The 21,018-nt window shown below is 38.8% G+C and overlaps 2 protein-coding genes across 6 annotated transcripts in view; one reads left to right on the top strand and one right to left on the bottom strand.

Annotated features, from left to right (window-relative positions):
* DNAJC10 (DnaJ heat shock protein family (Hsp40) member C10) overlaps positions 1 to 18,411 on the bottom strand; it is a 53,299-nt gene extending 34,888 nt beyond the window's left edge. The window contains exons 1-5 of one of the 5 annotated variants that reach the window (XM_070241393.1): positions 18,334 to 18,411; positions 7,706 to 8,052; positions 6,153 to 6,318; positions 4,511 to 4,561; positions 178 to 260 (exon numbers count right to left, since the gene is read on the bottom strand). In XM_070241393.1, coding sequence (XP_070097494.1) covers positions 178 to 260; positions 4,511 to 4,561; positions 6,153 to 6,318; positions 7,706 to 7,909 — 504 coding nt within the window. In that variant the 5' untranslated portion in view covers positions 7,910 to 8,052; positions 18,334 to 18,411. Of the gene's footprint in view, positions 1 to 177; positions 261 to 4,510; positions 4,562 to 6,152; positions 6,319 to 7,705; positions 8,053 to 8,157; positions 8,297 to 8,957; positions 10,041 to 18,333 lie in introns of those variants that run through there. The other 4 variants (XM_023622156.2, XM_023622157.2, XM_070241392.1 and 1 more) reach the window with 4 other exon arrangements.
* The window catches only part of LOC138918632 (uncharacterized), a 43,154-nt gene continuing 30,087 nt past the window's right edge, over positions 7,952 to 21,018 (top strand). The window contains exons 1-3 of the mRNA XM_070240746.1: positions 7,952 to 7,990; positions 9,429 to 10,211; positions 11,481 to 11,548. Of these exons, the coding sequence (XP_070096847.1) occupies positions 7,952 to 7,990; positions 9,429 to 10,211; positions 11,481 to 11,548 (890 nt within the window). The remainder of the gene's footprint in view (positions 7,991 to 9,428; positions 10,212 to 11,480; positions 11,549 to 21,018) is intronic.

Below are 21,018 nucleotides of genomic sequence, written 5' to 3'. Positions count from 1 at the left end.
ACATTAAAGGAGAATATTTTTAGCAAACAAAATCATACATATGTGAAAATACATAATTATTTCTGATAATTAGAATTATTATTAATAGAAAAAACCCCACCATATTAAAAAAGCACTCAAATAACAGATCAATGAGAAATAAAAAAACTTGAATAATCAGGAAGTAAAAATACATACAGTGGGAGCTAAATCATGGCAGTGTGAACATCCCGGGGAGTAAAAGTTCACAAACCACAGTTCTCCAGAATTAACAGCAGCATCTAAAAGTATATAAAACCGAAACAAATTAGAATTATTTACTAAAGGTTTGTGCATATTTTAGTTAAATGACTTTTGTTGAGATTAGAATGAAAAAAATACAGCCATACACATCTTTCATACTGCCTTTGTCATTTTCTGTACGATTTCTTCTGTAAGAAGAAAACATTATTTCAACTGTAAAACAATACTTTTTTTTTCTTTTAAACTCTTCTCAGCCCATACTTGACATCCTTGAACTGCATGGTATACGTCACCACGACGCTTAAAAAGAAAGGAAGTAACATCAAACCTCATGTAAGAGTTTGTGTGGGTGAGAGAAATGAAGAAAAACAGCGAGAGAGCTGAGATTTAAACACTTGTATCATCTGCAGCACGGGCTAAATGTGTGGTCAATCAAGTCTGACTTTGAACTGAGAAAAAATGAAATAAGAGACCTATACAATATAATAAGGACTGTGGGGATTACATTTAATCTTTGCTCTTAATAAGAAATTTACCTTGGAAAATTGTGTTATTTTAAAAGTATCAGATCAAGGTTTTTAACAATTCAAAACATGAATACATATTTGTTAAAATAGATCTGAACACCACATAATGTCTAGCCAACAACACATTATACATTCTAATCTATAAGGTCACCTGATGCAAGTAAATGAAATATATTCATTTAAGTATTTTAACATTGTAATAATACGCTCTAACATTCAAGATAAAAACGTGAAGAGTTTCTATATAATTCCATATCAAAATCAGTTATTTAGTAATTTTTAAATAAAATTTTCATAACTTACAGTAAGACATCAAAACATGCATACTATTCTAAATATGTGTAACTGATTCAGGTTATTTAGTTAACATGTGCAGGACTCAATATTTACCTACATTTCAATTACAAGTCATATAGATCTATGGGAAAAACAGTTTATCCGTACACCACAGGCAAAGTGTATAATTTAGGATTTTATGAGCTGTTCTTTTGCAACGTTTAGAAAGTTTGACAAACAGACCACTCTATCTAGGTGGTCAGAATAATTGCCATGTTGACTCAGACCACCAACTGGTACTAATTCAGGTAAAATCTTAATAGACTTAGTGCAAACTTCAATAGAAATGGGATTATTTTATTAGCTATAAACAAGTAATGAGGTGGTTATTTACACATAAAAAAGCGATAATTAGACAAAGTATGATTGTTCATAAGTCATAAATAAAAATATGATTTACAACAAATCTGAATATCACTTGACACAAAACCTTATTTACAGTGAAAAAAATGTCTTCAATTTTGGTACTTCGTTTTCACAGAGCACTATCTGCTCAGTTCCCACTGTTGTTAAATAATAAGAATAAGGTAGAAAATATTTTTAATATTTTATTATCAAAGCTTAATGGGATGTTTTTGCATAACCCAGTGACCCAGAATGAGTATATTTCAAAATGCAATTTTCAGCTTCTAAAATACACAACTACAGCTTTTGTGTGTTAATGTCTATGCAACTACAGCTAACAGCTTGTTAACCTAGAAAAAATGTAAAAAAAAAAAAGGCAGAGGTGCTCTGAGGCCCTCTTTAACTTCTTGAGCTTGTCTTCAAAAGGATGCCTGTATTGTGTGGGTACTATTCAGAATGACTAGTATGACATATTCTTTGCTTTTGCAGATACTATGTAGAACTTGTTTATAATGACCGATGGAATACTTTTCGGTGACACATAGAAAGATAATATACATCATGTTTAATGGCAAGGATGAGAACATTTTTAAGCTTTCAAAGTGGAGTTTATTAATCACATTTTCTCTTCTGTACTATAGTTGAACATTCTAGAGTTCCACTCCTGATAAAAGCAAACTATGTAATTTGGACTAACTCTCCTAGTACAACTGCAGAACTGGACAAAACATGAAAGACTTCCATTGCAAGCAGAAGAGAGTGATCAATGCAGTGAAGAATTAGGGGGCCAAGTTACGGGAGGTGGAAATCAGAGGGCCAATGTCTGCTTCCTGTAGAAGAGCTAGGTGATGGGCAAGAAACTGAGCAGAGCTTTTAATAGATTCATGAGGTGAGACGGACAAAAATGGAGTTCAGGGCACACGTAAGGAAGGGTCCTGTAAATAAAGATGAACTAAACTGCAAAGTGACCAGTCCTCTCAAAGTTCAAGCTCAGTTTTTGAATCATGTCAATTTCTGTCTGGATAAAGCTGATCTGAGATTGTTAGTGACCCTCACCAGCAGGAAACATAACTCTTCTCTGGAGGAAGAGAACATAAATAACTTTAAAATAATTCCATGATTATTTATATAATTAGTTATACAAAAGACAAGACTAAGTACCCAATCAATAGAAACAACTAATGGAAAGAGACCCACAAACAAATAGGCTAATGTGATATTTATGTAAGTACACATTGGTACTACTATCCATATCTGCCATCTTCTCTTGGGTTCTTCAACTAAAACTACAAGATCAGCTAGTCTTAGATATGAAGACTAGTATTAGAGTTCATATGGAATGGTGGCAACTTTGCACTCAATCTATCAATATTAGTTAATTATTTTGGAAAAACTGTCTCTAAGGTTTCGCGGCTGTAATTTACTTTTAACTACTATTTCGGGTCCTATATGAACTATTAGCAGTACTTGACCTTTTCTCCACAGTGATACATCTGAAAAAGTTTGAGCCTACGTGCAATATAACCATCAGGAAAGTCTCTCATTCTGGGTGGACTCATAGATTAGTCAGCCTGCAGGTTTTGTTCAGTTCCTCCAATTCTATCTCTAATTCCAAAGTTTTCTGCCTCCCTGGACCACAAAACACTTACTGATAGACTAGGAAATGAGAGAATAGTCATCGCAGGAAAAGCAACAGATTCATATAACTACATGCAGAGAAGTTACGATTCTGCCTGCCTGTGACATGGGTATCAGTTCTGTCTAACAACAATACAAATGAATCTAACTTTCTTCCATTTCCTTTGTAGTGAAGATGCGTTTTCACTTTCCTTAGAACTTGTTCAAGTGTTCACATGCAACTCTTTTAACAAAGCAATGTATGAATGGCTACTTTATGGGCCTGAGCTCATCAACATGATGTAGAAAATAAGAATAAAATGTAATTCTTGCTCAGAAGAAACTGTACAAAATCAAGTGACTGTAATATGTATCTTTTCTAATGATAGTATATAAGAAATTATATATATATTTTGCAGCTAGTATGCTATTTTAGTTTTCTAAATTAAATGAAATTGTAACAGAGCAAAATGAAATTGGAATTTGATTTGAGGTAAAACGTATTGTTTTGAAGTAGAAAAGGAAGACTAAACCTATTTTATTATACATGTACGAAGTTTAAAAGTATACGAATCTAATCTAATAAAGTTTTCTAAAATGCAATGAAAAATGCAGAACTGTATTTTTATATCTTTTCACACAAATCATAGATCAAATAAAATATGCTTCCAAAATAACCATATACTTATCCAAAACTTTGAAATCCAAAAGCTTTGAAACTGGAAGCACCCTCACAAGTTTGCAGCAAGCTCACCTGGCATCCAAACCTGTCCTGAACTGACATGGGGCTAGGTATTACTTTCACTTCTTTTATTTAGTAAACATACTCATGAATTTCCCTGTAGAAATACTGATTTTTCTTAATACCGTACTGCCCCACATTCTGCTAAGGACTTTATTTCTTATCAGTGCTGAGATTTTTATTTTGTTCTCGTCCAGCTTTTATCCTCTATGCATATATGTGTATACCTTTTGCACGATCTGTTTTACACTGCATATGCAATTTTGCGTTAGGCTTCTTTTCACTTAACATACTCATAAGTGTTGTAAAAAGTTTTTTAATAATGTGGAAAAATACTTATATAGAAAAAGAATAGATATTGGTTCATTACCATTTCAAATGTGTCAATTATACACAAACACACATGCACAGAACATTGTGGACATTACTTAGCCCTTCTAAGGTTTCATATCCTCATCTGCAAGGTAAAAGGAATAATTATAGCTACCACACAAGAATGTCATAAAAGTTCATTAATGTAATGGAAGGGAAGTTCCTGATAGTAATAAAAAGAAACTATGTGAAAATCTTAACTATGGTTTTAGAACATTATTTAATATACAGTATATACATATTATCTTGCTAAAATCCAAAATATTTCTAAATTCTAAATACATTTGTCCTCAAGAGTTTTAGACAATTTCAGGACTAGTTTTAGAAAATCATATGCCCACAAACTTACCAAATTCTCTTCTATCCAATGTTATGATTTCAGGATCATCATCATAAATACCTAATTTTAAAAGTACATAAAAATTATAAAATTAAAACTTCATCATGAATGACCACATAAAAATAGGTTACTTACTCTTGTTTTAATCACCAAAAATCAGATTACTGTAGTAAATCTTAAACTTGAAGAATATGCAACAAATTAAGAGAAAAGCCAAGAACAAATAATACCACTGGTGATACATTTACAGAGTGATCAAAAAACACTAGTCTCCTGATATGGACCGTCATGGGGGGGTGTGTGTGGGTTCCTAATATTCACGTAATTCCATCTCCACAGAAAATTATTTCTATTACATGTTTTCTAACTTTATTCTGAAATAATTATAGACTTACAGGAAGTTGTAAAGATAGTACAGACTCTCATGTACCTTTCACCCAGCTTCCCGTAGTGGCAACATGTTATGTAGTTTTAGTACAACATCCAAACCAGGAAACTGGCACCGGTACATTACTGTGAACTAGAGTACAGAGCTCATTCACTTTTCAGATTATATGTTCTTTTTTAATGTGGTATCATTTACAAATATGTTCTATTGCTAAAAGTCTTATAATCAGAATATGTGCAGAGGTAGAGACAAAAATTAATAAAATTTTTATTTGCCATAACAATTAAAACCAACGTGAGAAAATTCCTATTACTCTACAAAATACCTAAATAATATTAGTGATGGACATAGACCATGGGTCAGTAAACTTTTGCTGTAGAGGCCAGTTAGTAAATATTTTAGGCTTTGTGGGACATGGTTTCTGCTAAAACTATTCAGCTCTGCTTCTGAAGTGTGAAAGAAGCCATAGACATTATGTAAATAAATGAGCATAACTGTGTTTTAATAAAACTTTACAAAAGCAGGTGGCAGGCCAGATTTAGCCTGTGAAATGTGGATTGCCTACGCCTGATATAGACCATCAAGCTGTAGTGAATAGACCTGCAAATACTATTTTGAAAAGAAAGTCAGTCTTGAGAAACAAACACTCAGATATAAAATTAAAATATTTTATTTAGTCTGATATAAAGCATCCTTCAGTTCTTAGCCTGCATTCGAAGCTAATTAATGACGAAGAGAAAGACATGATGTCTGAACACTCCCTCTTGCCTTGATACCTGTGTTTATTTTCTCCCTCCCTTGATATCTTTAATTTACTCACTCCCTCCGCTCTTGCCTCATTCCTTATTCCTGCCAACACCATTATTAAACCATTATTAACCATTATTAATTAAGATGGATGGCATTTCTATTGAAGTGGTCACTATTAAACTAAAGGAAACTTTAATCTTTTTTGGAAAATACGATGCTCTAAAAATATTGAAAGGCTTCAATATTTAACTTCTAATGCAAATGTTTTTAAATTAAATAGCAATTCTTACTTTAAAAGTATTTAACAAGACTATGACCAAAACACTTTCTTATCTGTGCAGATAATATCTACATATCACTGACTCTCCTTTTGAATTCTGCTCCCATGTCATATTAAAGAGAGAGTCAAGGTGCCATATATTAACTATATAAACTAAGTGGTGAAACAAAATTAATTTCTAAATTTATTCAAATAATAAACAAGAATTTCTAAGGAATATCATATCATCTTACCAAAATCATAACGATAGTAATTCCAGCTTTCATACTGGCCTCCTCCTTGATTATCTGAAAGTCCTTTTTCTCCATATTTGTCATACTTTTTCCGCAAATCTTCATCTTTGAGTACTTCATATGCTCTATTTATTTTTAAAAAATCACTGTGTGCATTTGCATTATTCTATTAAAAATATTACATAAAATATTTGTTTCAGATACACAATCAAGTGTCTTCAGAACTTATATGTAGATTTAATTTAATCCTGAGATTTCTAGGAGAATAGATACCAAGATAAGGAGTAGTAGTACAAAATGAAATGGGCTATTGTGGGTTGAAATAAAAAGGATTTTTAAAGAACTACAATCTTAAAAAAAAATTAGGAAAGTAACAGAGAAATGAGAATTGATGCCTCAAAAGGATGACAGATGTAGTCATACAATATAAGTCATACCTTCTAAGAAATGCAACTGAGAAAAAACTGACTAATGAACCCTTGGAAACCCTTAATATTAATGTTACCCCTAAAACAATGACAATGAAATCTGTAGGTTATTTTTCTATTTGAGGCAAAACCAACATATTAACTAAAAAAAGTATGTGCCCCAAAAGAACTAACATCAGAGTAACAACTCAAAACTGGATTAGAAACGTTCCTCGTTTGTTACTGTTTCATACAATTGGTTTCTGAAGAATGCTTTCATCTAAATAATACTCAGCTGTAGAAGGGCTACCATCTTTCACATGGAAACAAAAACACACATTCTGAAATTTTAAAGAACGATCTGAAAAAATAAAAACTAAATACAAGAGAATGAAGATCTCAGGGAAAGATTACCAATTAACAAGAGTTTTCAAGAAATATTGATTTTATCACTCAGCTTTATGCAAACAAAATAAAAGTCCTATTTAAAAAATTCTATCCAGAAAACAGAAAATTATAACATAACCTTATCTTTCTCCTTGAAGAGTGTCAAATCTCATTAAGAAAAAATTAAATTATAAAAATACCATAAGAATTAAAACTATTTTAGTTTTGAAAGATTTCATTATTGAATACATAATCAAGTATTTATGATTGGAATAAACTGGATTTGACTACTCTCAAGTTTCAATTTGTAATACTTTCTGACTCTGGGCTTATACTTGTGCATGGGAAAAACCAGTGAAAGCTGAAGCATACTATTATTAGCAATTGCTGCCATTTTTAGCAAGACATACCCTCTAAGTTCTAAGGAAATAATTTTTCTGTTACTGTTCTGCAATACTTGATCTTAACCTACTTTACAAGAAAACTACTTCACAGACAGTATTCTCTCCTTTGGGATTAACATCTGTAATCTGGAAATTAGTTTTCAAATTAAGAGAGAATTGCATTTTCGGTATTGACATTCCTTCACATTGTTCTAAACCAGAACATTTTGCTTTTTCTGTTTTTCAGTACAGAATTTGAGTTATGATTTTTGATGTGATTATTCTTAAGCATTTTGAGCACTTATTTAAAATAATTTAAATATACTGAAACTTTCTAAAATACATTCATCAGATATTAAAAAGAATTTTTACCCACCGGGTTCTTATCAGGATGCAGCTTCAATGCCAATTTCTTGAAAGCTTGTCTTATTTCTCTACTGCTTGAAGTTTTGGATACTCCAAGTAAACTGTAAAAATCCTGATCTGTGCCCACTAAAACGGCCATATACACTATTAGAAAACAGACAGTGACCCTTTTCAAGTCTATGACATAGTCATCTTTATTGAACCAGACTCCCATTCTTTTTCTTATACAAGTTCTGGTTTAAGTGAACATTAAGATATGCCGTTGGTTCCAGTTGATGTACACAAGTTTGAGAACGTCTGTCCACATTATTCCAAGAATGACTCCAGCATCCTGAAATTGTCTTGCCAAATGTTAATCTAAAGAGACGAAACCAGGTAGTTAAAATACATTAAAAAAAACCACAAAACCCAGCAATAACACTATTTATTAAATAACATGGTTAGCAATACAATCTCCATTACCTAGCAAATCAAGGTGAGCGGGCCAGGCTCTACTCTTTGCGGGTCCCCTTCCCTGCTTCCATATCGAGATAGCCAGATTTGTGAAACCACTCAAGATAGCAGATAAAAGATAAAGGTAGTGTGTGGTTGTAGCTAGCTAGAACCCTTTAAAAACAAACAACTCATTGATTTGCTCCCATCAGAACCCATACACAAGGGCAGGGGAAAGACTGTTTTCTTCTTTTTTCTACCCAGCTTAAGCACTGCCCTTTTCTAATACTGCTTCCTTTCTGGCAACTTCTTCACCCCTTTAAGGCTATCGTGTTCTCATTTTAATTAGATTTCACTTGTACGAAATATCCTTTAGGGGGACTAGAAAGGAAGCACACAGTCCTTCCAAACAGTCTGTATCTTTCATATAACCCTTCCAAAAATAGCAATGAATTTACAGTTACACTAGACAACTCACCTAGTAGGCCGTTTGTTCCCTCCGAGCTTTCTCAGAAGGCGCTTACATTATGTTTAAGTAGAGACTATTTTATAAAAACAGTAGAATAATAACTGCAAGTTAATAGTGTAATTTTATTGCAAAGCTTCTGTTTGGTATAAATAAAAATAGAAAAAGAGACAAAAGAGAAGGGAATCAGTTCTTTAGACACGCTCACCTGTGTAGAGTGAAACTAATTTTCACTTCATCAGATCACCTTTAAACTAGTATACTTTAGTTCCAAACAGCTCGTAATGCTTTGAAAAATCAAACCTTCCTAGAAACTTTCTTCATTTAATTCTAAATGTCTATTTAAATTGTTTTTTTTCCTTACCTGTGAATGGGCTTTGGCTAATTTCTAATCTTTCCTTTTCAAGCCACCAAAAAATACCTTTGTACACATAGTGACACTGATTGACAAATTCCCAAAGTAGAACATAATCATTAGAAAAAAAAAGATACCATATTCTCAAACATCACTTTGGGACAAGGGGCATTTCCTGCCTAGCGTTTGCTCTCAGCCGGCGTGGGTGTGGCTGACTTGCTCTGTGCCGAGCTGCGGGGACAGGTGAGAGCTGCAGGTAAATGCAAATCGAACGCCTTCTTGCTGCCATCATTCCAGAACAGGATGCGGGGAGAGGAGAAGACTAGAGACTTTGGGTGAAACAGACTGTCAAGTGTTGCTAGGGGTGAAGTCTCAGACCGGACTCAGGGAGAAAGCAGCCTGAGCAACTGAGGCTCAAGGAACAAACTGGAGCAAGAAGAGGGGAACCGCTTGGCGGAGGCAGGGTGGTGCAGGTAATAGGGAAGACGACAACGGGGAACGAGAATACCACCAACCGGCCGCAGGAGGGGTGAAGAGGGCAGACTCAAGCGCACAGGCATTTCGGTCCTCCCTTCCCGGAGGGCCAAGGCCGCTGCCGGCTCCAGCAGAGCCCCGGTCCCCGGCCTATGCCCACCTCGGTGTTGCGGGGTCGCCTCCTGCAGCTACTTCCCCATCCTCAATTCCCGGTCGCTGACGCCACTGGCAGAGCGCCAGCTGTGCGCGCGGGAGGACACGCACTGTCTGAGCGCCGAGCCGCCGCACTCGGGACGCGGAGGACACGCCGCACCGGCAGCGACGAGTGCGGCCAGCTCCGGTCGGCAGCTCCCGCGCCGGTCTCCACGGCGAGCGGGGCGGGGCCTGGCGCGGGGCATTGTGGGAAATGCGTGGAGGCCGCAGCCTGAGAGGACCCGCCGCAGGCCTGGCGGGCGCGGCGGCGGAGGGCGCGGGTGGGGAGGGCGGTGTAGGTTAAGGTTGACGTGGCCGTCCGCCCGGAATCCGGCTCCGGCTCAGCTCCAACCCGGAGCCGAGAGACACGCTGGACCCGCGCAGCCCGCGCCCCGACGCCAATGCGGATGGCGCACGCCGCGGGCCGGACGCCGGGTGCCGAAGCCCGCCCCTTCCTGCTCCCGTCGCTATGGTGACGGGGAAACCCGGAGGGCGGGTATAGGCGTGCCGGTGCTCCGCGACAGTTTGCTTAAAAGGCAGGGCTGTAGAGGCTTTTTCCCGTGGGTGGGGCAGAGAGGTGAAATTCTGCGGAAAAAGGCAAGCTTGACCGAAGTGACATTGATTGTAGTGTTAGCCTAGAGGGTTGAAGAAGCATTAGGAAACTTGAGAGAAATGAAAATATTTATGACTGTGTGTGTGCGCGCGCATGTGTGAACAATGGAGCATTCTATGGTATTACCTGGCTTTTTAGTCATCCAAGCTAGAACTGAGGAGTTATCCACACTCCTCTCTCTCTCTGATTTTTTCGTCTAAATGACTTAAACATGTTTAAAAGCTGATTAGGAGTCAAAACAGAGAGAAGGAGGCTGCAGATATGGGAGAGAGGGACAGAGTCAAGGCGCAGGTGGATGGACTGATCTTAAACAGTTCATTTATCCATTAAAATAGTTTGTTCTCCACTGGCTACTGGTGATACTGTAGTGAGCAAAGACATAGCTCTGCCCTGAAGAAATAGGATAACGGAGGACACGTTAATTATTCAAACCTATGATTAGGAAAGGAAAATGCATGGTGCTGTGAGAATGAATAATGGGGAACTGACCTACGGGAGGCAAAGGTTTGAAAAAGGTATTACTACAATAGATTAAAAAAACTGAAAAAGAAATTCAGTGTACATGAGCAAGGAATTAGGGGATGTTGCTGATGCTATCCCTGCCCTGTGCCTGTCACCCTCCTCATCCCACTTGGGTTCCCACACTTTATATGATGCTGTGCTCACTTCACTCAGGTTCCAACCTATGCCAGGCTGCTCTCCCACCAGGACACCCACCTCTACCTGAAAGGGCTACAATATGTAGTCACTCACCCTCCCATCCCATCACCTCTGCCCAATATGGACACAACTGTGCCAGCCCTACCTAATGGTTTTTGGTTTGAATTATTCAGGATGGGCAAAGGCCATGGTTAGTTTTTAATAGCATTTTAGCCATAGTTTGAAGAATGTTATGGAGGAGGGCAATAGTAAATAGAGGAAAACTGGCCAGAAGTCTATTCCAATGGTCTAGGTGATAGATGCTTATGGCCTGGATTAGGGTGGAGTTAGTGCAGATATAGAGAAGTGAGCAAATTCGAGAAAAATGTAGGAGGTGATATTTTCTAAGATCTGGTGATGAATTGGTCATGGTGGGGAAGAGAAAGATGTTTTGAAGACACATGTCTACTTCAGATAACTGACATCAGGGATGACCACTTGCTTCTGGGAAACCAAGGGCTTGTCAGCATAAGTATAATAAAACTTGATACAACAGCTCCATCATATATGCGTGAGATATGTTATAACAAGGGACTATTTTGTTTCATTTTTAGTTCCACCTGGGGAATTGCTACTCATCTTTCAAGACGGAGTTCATGTTTCTTCTGAAAAATAATTTTCTGTGAGCCATTCAAGCATATTTGGTCACTCCATCCTTTATTGTTGCCTTTATCACACCATATTGTAATTATATTTCATTGGTTGGTCTACTGTAATGAATTCTTTGAGGTCAGGAATCAGATTTTATTTATTTTTTTCCTCAGTGCCTAGCTAGAAGTGTTTGGTGCCTATTCAATACATGCATTACGATAGAATGAAGAATCAATATTTATTATGTGAAAAGAGGAAAGAATGGTCCTTTGTTTCTAAAGTCATTATTGTTTGGCCTGGAGGGAGGTTCATGAAGAACACACATTCACATGTAGAAATATAATGTAGTACATGTGAAATGAGTGGTATAAACAATATGTTCCATAGGGACTTAACTTTGAACAGAAATGCTCAGAGTAGAATTAGGGGACAGTAAATAAAAAAAGAATTCCTCAATAGACTTGGAATTTTAGAACCAGGGAGAATCTTTGAGATCCTGAAGTTCATTTCTTAAATTCATTGGGGAGGAAACTGAAGCCCAGGAATGTTAATGAGTGACTTGCCCAAAGACGCTCAAATGTAAATGGATGGAAATGGAAATATAACCTGTCTCCTGTTTTCTTCGACAGTGTGATATGATGATAATCACAATAGCAGAAACTTACATATTTATTATATGTCTCAGGCACTATTTCAAGTACTTTACTTAAATATTAACACATTTAATGTAACAATTCTATGAAGTAAGTGCAACTATTATGTCAATTTTACAGGTGAGGAAACTGAGGCAAAGGGAGGTTAAGCTGCTTGCCCAACGTTACATAGTTAGTAAGCTGTAGAATTTGGATTGCAACCTAGGCTGTCTAGATCTGGAGGCCATAAGGAACACCACAGTCAATTGAAATATTTTTGAAATATTTTTGACAGCATTTATTTAAGCTAAGTAAGGTGTTATTTTCATAGCATTTCTTTCTTAACATAATAACCTATCACAAGTGCTTGATTTTCAGGACTTAATTGCAATATTTTATTAGATCAGACCTAATTTGTAAAGACAAATTGGCTGATGTCTTAAAATCACCTATAGCACCTACTAATGGAATTGGCATTCAATATATGTGTTGAATTCAGTTGAATTTGCAGTTACTTGTATTTCTATGATAATTTCATATTTCATATTTTCATCTCCAATAAACAGGTCTACTTTTAGCAGTAACTGACCTTTCTCTTATGCTTATTTCCCTACATCCCAGTTATTTTGACACTACAGTTTTTAGTGTTAAAAAATGCTGTGTGGTAATTAAACACAATTCTAGACTCCCAGAAGGAAAGTAGACGTTCAGCACAAACCACATTGTTTTAAGAGTTCAGGCACAGTGAGCCATTCTTGTCATTTAAGGAAAGTTGTTTTTTTTTTTTTTTATCAGGAAATTGTTTACCAGCCAAGTTGCCAGACACTAGGCAAGAACCAGTCTTCCAAACAGGACTTTCCAGGGATAGCCATCTCGGGTTTGCTATTTTAAAAGGAGATATAAAAAGGAAACATATCATGACCAAGTAGATTTATTTGAAGAATGCCTTTTGCTGAGCTCCGTGGAAATCATCTACAGCTGAGCATTTAAGGACCTCTATGCTGGTAGAATTCTGAGGTGATGATAGATCAAGCCACTGGTCCAACATCTGCAACTTAGATCCAGAACCGTAATCATGACAGAGAGGGGCTAGTTTTCCCAATCAAAATTCCCACAGCATTAGGGCCAGGATGCTCTTTCTGAGTCTAACGTCTGACCTTCTGAATGCCTGGGTCCTAGCGCAGAGTGTGACAGGCAGTGGAGCACCTGCCCACCTACTGCTTCTTTCTCAGGAGTTTTATCATAGGCCTTGTGTGTTTGATGCCTGGTCATTTGACACTGTTCGCTTAACAACTGGCACAAAAAGTAGGCCAGTTGGCCCAGCATACCAAGGAACCACAAATCAAAGACCAACTCTGAAAGTGGGAAAAGCCCAAACAGGACAGCATGACTAGCTTCAAGGATTGGGATAGATCATTACTAACTGGTTGCAGGAACTAGTCCTTTGAAGCCCTAAACTTCTTAAGCAATAAATTTGCTAAGAATGTCAAGACCTGGGGAGATATAGGTTGCCAGTACTCCATGGGGCTGTTTTTAAGGCCTTTAAGGGAGTTACATAGGAGGTGAAGAAGAAGTGGAAGAATAAACTGAAACTGCAGGTGAAACAACTAGGATATTCTGATGGGTGGAATGTACAAAGAATTTAAGATGAAGTAAGACCAAGTAAATGGACCATTTCTGTAATTCACTTCCTATAACCAGAGCAATGTAAGTTGTCATGTAACCAGGGTATATAGTGTTCTGCCAACACTAAAAAGTATGAGACAGAGAATGTTGTTAGGGGCACTATGTAGAGCAAGAAGAGGGAGGCATAGAAAGTGTGTGGCTCTTATGATCACTGCCCCTCACTGTCATGAAGGGGTTAACCTTAAATCAAACGAAGGGAACTGACAGAGCTGCTGGGTGGGCCTCCACAATGAGGCTGCCTCTCGGAAGGCTATGTAGTTATGGCATTTAAGTAAAGGGGCCAAATAGAATAACCTTGAAGGTGTCCCCAACTATATTCTATGAAAAAAAATTAGGGTGTAGGGGCCCCTTGCTGTGATAATCAGACTGAGTGCTTAGTCTGTGACATAAAGGGAATATTAGGGGAGGACCCAGACCACCTGGAGGATGAGAACAGGAAGGAATTAAAAATTATATCCCCTCCTATGACAATTTAAATAATAAAATGGTTTGTCTGATAAGGTAGGTCCTCTGGGTAGTTGCTAACCAGTCCCACCCAACCATGACCACTGGGTCTTCTGCTGATTCATATACTAGAGCAGAGGCATTGGCTGTCCAGTTGCAGATGCTCACAAACACAGTTAAAGCATCAGAGGTATGATGCTGTTTACTTTTGGGCTATCCAGACCCCCTCCAGTCAGACACTAGTTTACACTTCATGCCCCAGGAAATAGTAAGCTGGGCCTCCTAGTATAGGATCCTATGGCTATTCCAAGAACATATCACCTGCAGAGTGTGTGGCAATAAAGTGCTGGAACAGGCCACTTAAAAAGACAAATTTCATCAGTCTGCTCTCCATCCCATTGGTAGACTGGCTTGACCTGTCTAATGCTGTATCTACTGTATTATATCTTCTTAATGGTTTCTCTCTTCTTAACCATATTTTAGTGATCCAGAAAACTGAGAGCATGGAAGTGTCTGGAGTGGGACAAATACAGTGCAGGACCCAAGCTTACATATGACTTTTCACAATCTCTCGTTTTTCCTCCTACCCTGACTTGATCAATCAGTTAGGAAGCCTAGACTGCATCCTGTGCCAGTGGGTGGGTGGACACCAACCTGGAGGCATTGCTATCTCCTGACTCACTGTTGTGGCCACACAACCAGGGCCATGCCCATCCTCTCTACGTTGTCCCTTGTAATATTGCACTTCCAGGCTCAGACACTGTTGTGTGGACACTGCACTTATCTTTTTTATGACGCATGCACTCGTTCTTATCTCTATGAAAGGTGAGAGAGTGTGGTGGCAACAGAGGAAGTCCTAGATCCCAGAGAAATTGATTTATGGTTTGGTAGATCAGATAACACTCAGTTTACGATTCAGTTAGAATTGCATAGTCACTTGGTAGCCCTAGGTTGGGCATTCAGTATCTGCCTGGGTCCAGTAGATAGCTGAGAACTACTTTCATGTTAATAATGTTTGTTACAAAAGGATACCATTGCCATATAACAAAACTCTAAAGGCCTAGGCTGTGATTCTTCTGTTGGGGCATATCAGAAGCACCTTACAGTATCTCTGTCTGCCAAAGGCACTTTCAAAGTCATCAGGTCTGCTGGTCGTAAGGACCAAGTGGCAGTTTAGATCTACCTATTTCAGACCCTTTCATTATTCAGGCCCATCTAAAAATGGCCAGTCTCATGAATTACTTGGTAAATGAATCAGAGCAACATATCTAAATATTGTAGATATTGCCTCCAAAATTCAAGAAGCCACCAAATGTTGAACCTCTTCCTTCACAATAGATGCAGCAACTCATACTATTATATCATTTAAACCACTTACACCATTATAACTTACATTGACTCATACCATTCTAGCACTTTAAAAGAGACATTCCACCATGTCCTAGACCACTGGACTTCTAGAAACTTTACCAATGTATCAGGCTTCTGAAGTTTATCTCCTGTTCTCTGGCATTTGCATACCTTAGTAAGGCTTGGTGCATTCTGCTTATCTGTTGCACATCAATGTAGTGGATCAGTATGATGGTCTTTAGGATAGCAGAATGATCAAGTTCCCTCCAAACCATATTATGACAGTAAGAGGTTTGACATAGTCTTAGAATAAGGTAATATGTTGTTGTCAGTGCCAGGTACATGCAAATTGTTTCTGTTTTCTCTTATCCAACTAAAAAAATAGTATTGAACAGGTTAATAGCTGCACACCGGCTGCCAAAGACTGTGCTAGATTTTTTCAGCTAAGAAAACAGATTTGGAAACATAACTTCCTTTGGCATCGCAATTTTATTCTCCAAGAACCAATGACTTTTGCCCCAGCCAAAAGGGCAAGTTAAATGAAGATGTGTTAGGAATCACCAGCCCTGCATGTCTCAGGCCTTTAATGGTGGTGTTAATGCCTGAAATTCAACCAGAAATGTGATCTTACTTTTGGTTTCCTTTCTTCCTGTCTGCGTGGAAGAGTTTTAGATGATTCCATTTGGCCCTCTCTATCATAAAAGCCCTATCTCTTCTAAAGGAACCGATGCTGCGATTCTGAGAGTTACTAAGCATATCTGTTTATACTATACATTGTAGGACTGGGGAAATAACCAGAGGATGGGTCTGCATCCTCTTGGGCCTATGAGACTCAGGCCAAAACTCCATAAGACCTACTTTTGCTTAGCGGATTATGGTGGCATTTTGGGATTCCAAAGATGAGCAGAAATTCAGAACTAGTATCTAAAACTTCCTAGAAGGGGGCCGGCCCCATGGCCGAGTGGTTAAGTTTGTGCGCTCCACTTCAGCAGCCCAGGATTTCGCCAGTTCGGATCCTGGGCACGGACATGGCACCTCTAATCAGGCCATGCTGAGGTGGGGTCCCGCATAGCACAGCCAGAAGGACCTACAACTAGAATACACAACTATGTACTGGGGGGCTTTGGGGAGAAGAAGAAGAAGAGAAAAAAAAGATTTGCAACAGATGTTAGCTCAGGTGCCAATCTTTAAAAAAAAAAAAAATTTCTAGAAGGTCTAGTTATTTCCCTTTCCAAAGGGCAGTGTCAGTCTGGCAAAAGGGCTCTGGTCTCCCTGGGGAAGGCTCAAGGGGAAAATTCACAGCATATTCCTGTTGTCATTTTGCAAGCCTCTCTCTCAGTTGAGGGACTCTGTCTGGGAGCTAGCTCTGAGAGCTGGATAAGAGTCTGTGAATCCCCACTAGGGTGATTTGAGTTATTTTTCTGCCCAGCAGATCTAGAAGTTTTATTTCTATATACGTCAAACAGCACTTTCATTCCATCTCTTTCATAATTTCACCCTCCTATTTCTGCTAGTTGAACCCTACCATCTGGCCTCTACAGTTCTGGGATCTTATAATTCTCAACGAGATCAAGAAACTCATTTCTACTGCAACACTCCCCACCACATTTCTGGCCTATGGAAGATAGCCACTACAGAGCTCTTCAAGGATGTTGACACCTCTCTTCCCAATGCGTTTATTCATGCTTTGGTGAAGGCAATGTCCTTTTGGTCCTCCCAAAGGGATGGTTTGTGAGTGGCGGAGCTGGTTGAACATAATAGATCCATTTTAACTTACCCTATTTCCTGAGCCTTTAGACTTCTTCTTCCATAGTATTCCAGGAAGTTCTGACATTTTGACCTCATTAACCACAAGCTATCACTTAATCTAGGCTTCATTTAGCTAACCTAACAGATTATTAACACCGCTTAGGTGCTGAACCAAAATACTAAATATGAAACCTAAGTGAATGCGCTTATGTCAATGAATCTGGACCTATTGAGTTGTATATTCTGGACCTTTTGGTCTAAATATACTTAGAATTCATTCTTCCACATGCTTCCCTGGCTCTTGTCAGTATGGATTGGAAATTCTCCTATCTTTTTAATTTTGAAGATTTTTTCTTTAGATTTTTTTCAAATTTTGGAATAATTTTACATTCATAGAAAAGGTACAAAGATAGAGAGTTCCTGTGTGCTCTTCACCTAGTTTCCCCAAATGTTAACATCTTTCATAATCACAAGACACTTGTGAAACTAAGGTTTTAACATTGGTACAATACCATTAACTCTTCTACAGACTTTATTTGGATTTCACCAGTTTTCCTGCTAATAATTGGCAGTTCTTTTAACCCTTTTTGTGTTGATCCTGTTTCTTGCTACAGCAGGTCTTGTATTGCTATGAGACTTTGAACTATATTGGGATCCAACTCTTGGATCCTAATGGATCCTAATGGGCCTAGAATGAATACGAAGTGGTAGGGGGTAAGTTCTGGGAGCGTCACTATTAGGAACCCCAAACATCCAATATACAAGGGTGGAAAAGGAACAAGATAGCTCCAGTGAAAATTCATATTTGAAAAAGTGTATAACGGGACACACACACACACAAACACATATCAAAATCCAGAGCACTTATTATATCCTCTTGAATGAGAAAATCAAAACAGGAAAAGTAAGTTCTATGGTTAGCCAATATGGCAACTCTCTGAGGTGATCTTTTTACCTTATTCTCCATGGTTTCTCTTTCTGCTTTCTGAGAAAAATGCTTCTTTCCTATTATCCTCTGCAGCTGCATCTGATGGGCCACTTGGAAGGAAAAGTGAAAAGAATGAATTTATTCAAGAGATAAATACATAAATTGAAAAACAGAAAATAGCTAACTTATATGGGATGCTAACTATGAGCCAGGCACTGTTCTAAGTGCTTGTCACGTAATAATTCATTTAATTCTTACAAAATCCTCTGAGGTAGATATTATTGTGCCCATTTTATAGAGGGGAAAGCAAGGCACAGGGAATTCACTACCTTGACCAAGGTTGTGCAGTTACTGGGAAAAGATCTGGAATTTGAATCTGGGCAGATTGGTTCTGGAGTCTGCACTTTTGAAACGAGAGTAACCTCCTTGGCTAAATTTATTCCTAGATATTTCATTCTTTTTAATGCAATTGTAAATGGGATTGTTTTCTTAATTTCTCTTCAAATCACCTAGCTCTAAAAGCCAACAGGCTTTTTGGTGGCAGCCACAAAAGTTGGGGTGCTAGTTTTGTGAACAATTTCCTTCCAAGCAGATACTGGGAACTTGGTTTTATTGTTGGAATGAGCTGGATGGAGGGCACAGAGGATGTGGCCACTGGCTCACCTGGTCTCAGGGGAAGATGGCAGCCAGCCCCTGGATGTATGTTAAATTAGAAGCTGAACCCTCAGGCAGCAGCTTGTAAAGCATGCAGTCAGACCCCTTTCAGTGAGAGACTAGGGGATGGGTGTTTTTGCCCGCTCCCTCTGTGTTGAGCCTTGGGGAGACAGCTGTGGCAAGTGCTCACATGTACACCCTGAAGAACTGATTCTCCGTTTGCTACAATCCTGTGAGACTAGTGAATGCAAGCCATGTTGGCTATCAGAACTAGGCAATTCGGTCCCATCCTTCAGGCAGCAGCTGGAAAAAGTGGGGCTCCAGATGTTTGTATAAGCTCTTTCTAGAGAGATACCCGTGACCCGTTTTTATCGTTTGAGTGGGCGTGGGAGATGGGTGCACTTGCCCAGTCCCTCTGTGCTGAACTCTGAGGGGATAGCTGTGGCAAGTGTTCACACACCCTTTAAGAACTGCTTCTTTGTTTGCCACAGTCCTGTGGATCTCATGGATGCACGCCCCATTGGCCTTCAAGAGCCAGGTGCCTTTGGGTCTGTCCCTTGGGTGGGAGTTGTGTGGGGCTGGGGTGGTTAGATGTGTGGTCCACACCCCTCACTTCTCAGGGAGAAGTGGAAAGTTGAGGGTTCCCTGCTGATTATATGGCGCTCCCCTGGGTGGTGTTTGTGGTGAGAATGTGCCTCAGCTTCTCCTACCTGTCTCAATGTGGGTATCTTCTCATTCACCCGAGGTGTAGGAGTCACTCAGCTAGTTTCTGGATCTCTTTCAGAGGGAATTGCTCCATGTGTAGCTGTAGATTTGGTGCATCTGTGGGAGGAGCGAAGTTCAGGAGCTTCCTAGTTTGCTGTCTTGGTCTCTCCTCCTCTATCAATTTCTTTCTAAGTACTGTTTTAGTGGCATCTCATAAATTTTGATACCTTGTGTTTTCATTCTTATTCAGTTCAAAATGTTTTCTAATTTCCCTTGTAATTCTTCTTTGCCCTATGGGTTATTTAGATGTAATGAGGGGAATGAGGGGAATAAACTAGTGCTTACCTCAAAGAATTGTTGTAAGGAGGTAAATGCACCATTGTGGAAGTGACATGCTTAGGAACAGTGCCTGGCACATCCTAGTTGCTATGCATCAGGTGTTATTTTCACTGCCAAATTTACCTTTGGGTTTCCTCATTCTGCTTTAAGGAGAAACCTGAACTTTCTCTTACCTCTGTTACTATAAACCCTGGGACTCTTTTAAACCACTGCTTACTCTTTCATACTCCTTTGTTACTACCAGTGTAAAATCAAAATGCTTCAAGGGCCTAGGCTTTGTTATATTGCTAATGTATAATTGGTCTTGAAGCTGGGTACCTGACGGTTACTGTAGATATTCAGTAACAACATGACTGCCTTTGGACCTTGTTCCCAGCACAGACATAGATGAATCTTGTCAATTTGCTGTTTTCTTGTTTAACTTGAGGGGTGACTGGGTCTCCAGGATTTGTGAGTGTGTTTTTCAGAAGAAAGAGAATGCACTGGGGAGGTTGAGATCACAGGATGGCCGGCCCCCAGCAGCCAGTGCAGATTGCCCAGGGGCTTATCAGGAGAGACCCCTTTGTTTCTCCAGCTCCGCCTGCCATGGCACTTAGCTCTATAAAATGCCCCCTGCTTGCTGCTCTTGATAAGGCGGATGCTAGTGAACCCATGCTCCCATCTTCTCGTCGTGGCCAACTTGAATGGGGCCTTTCTCTATCTCCAAGCACTAATGTCTCAGTGTTTGGCTTGCTGTGCATCAGGCACACGAACTTGAGATTAAGAGGTTCCGTAACAGCCTCTTTAATTAACCAGAGTTTTTGTGGGTAAGAGAGAACCACTATTTGTTTTTTGCAATTTCTGCTTGCCTTAGCAGTCATGTGCCCTTTAAAATTTTGCGGCCGGAGCAAGAAAACAAAGAAAAGAACATGGGTGTAGTGGGTTTTGCTGCTTTTTTTATTGTCTTTGTCAATCAGAAAAGTTTACTTTGGCCACCTTGGAATATGTTATTCATTGTAAGCAGCTTCAAGTTAT

This window comes from Equus caballus, chromosome 18 (genome assembly GCF_041296265.1).
Source record: "Equus caballus isolate H_3958 breed thoroughbred chromosome 18, TB-T2T, whole genome shotgun sequence".
Lineage (NCBI taxonomy): Eukaryota > Metazoa > Chordata > Mammalia > Perissodactyla > Equidae > Equus > Equus caballus.
The sequence above is the reverse complement of the archived record's forward strand: the minus strand, read 5'-3'. Positions and strand labels throughout refer to the sequence as shown.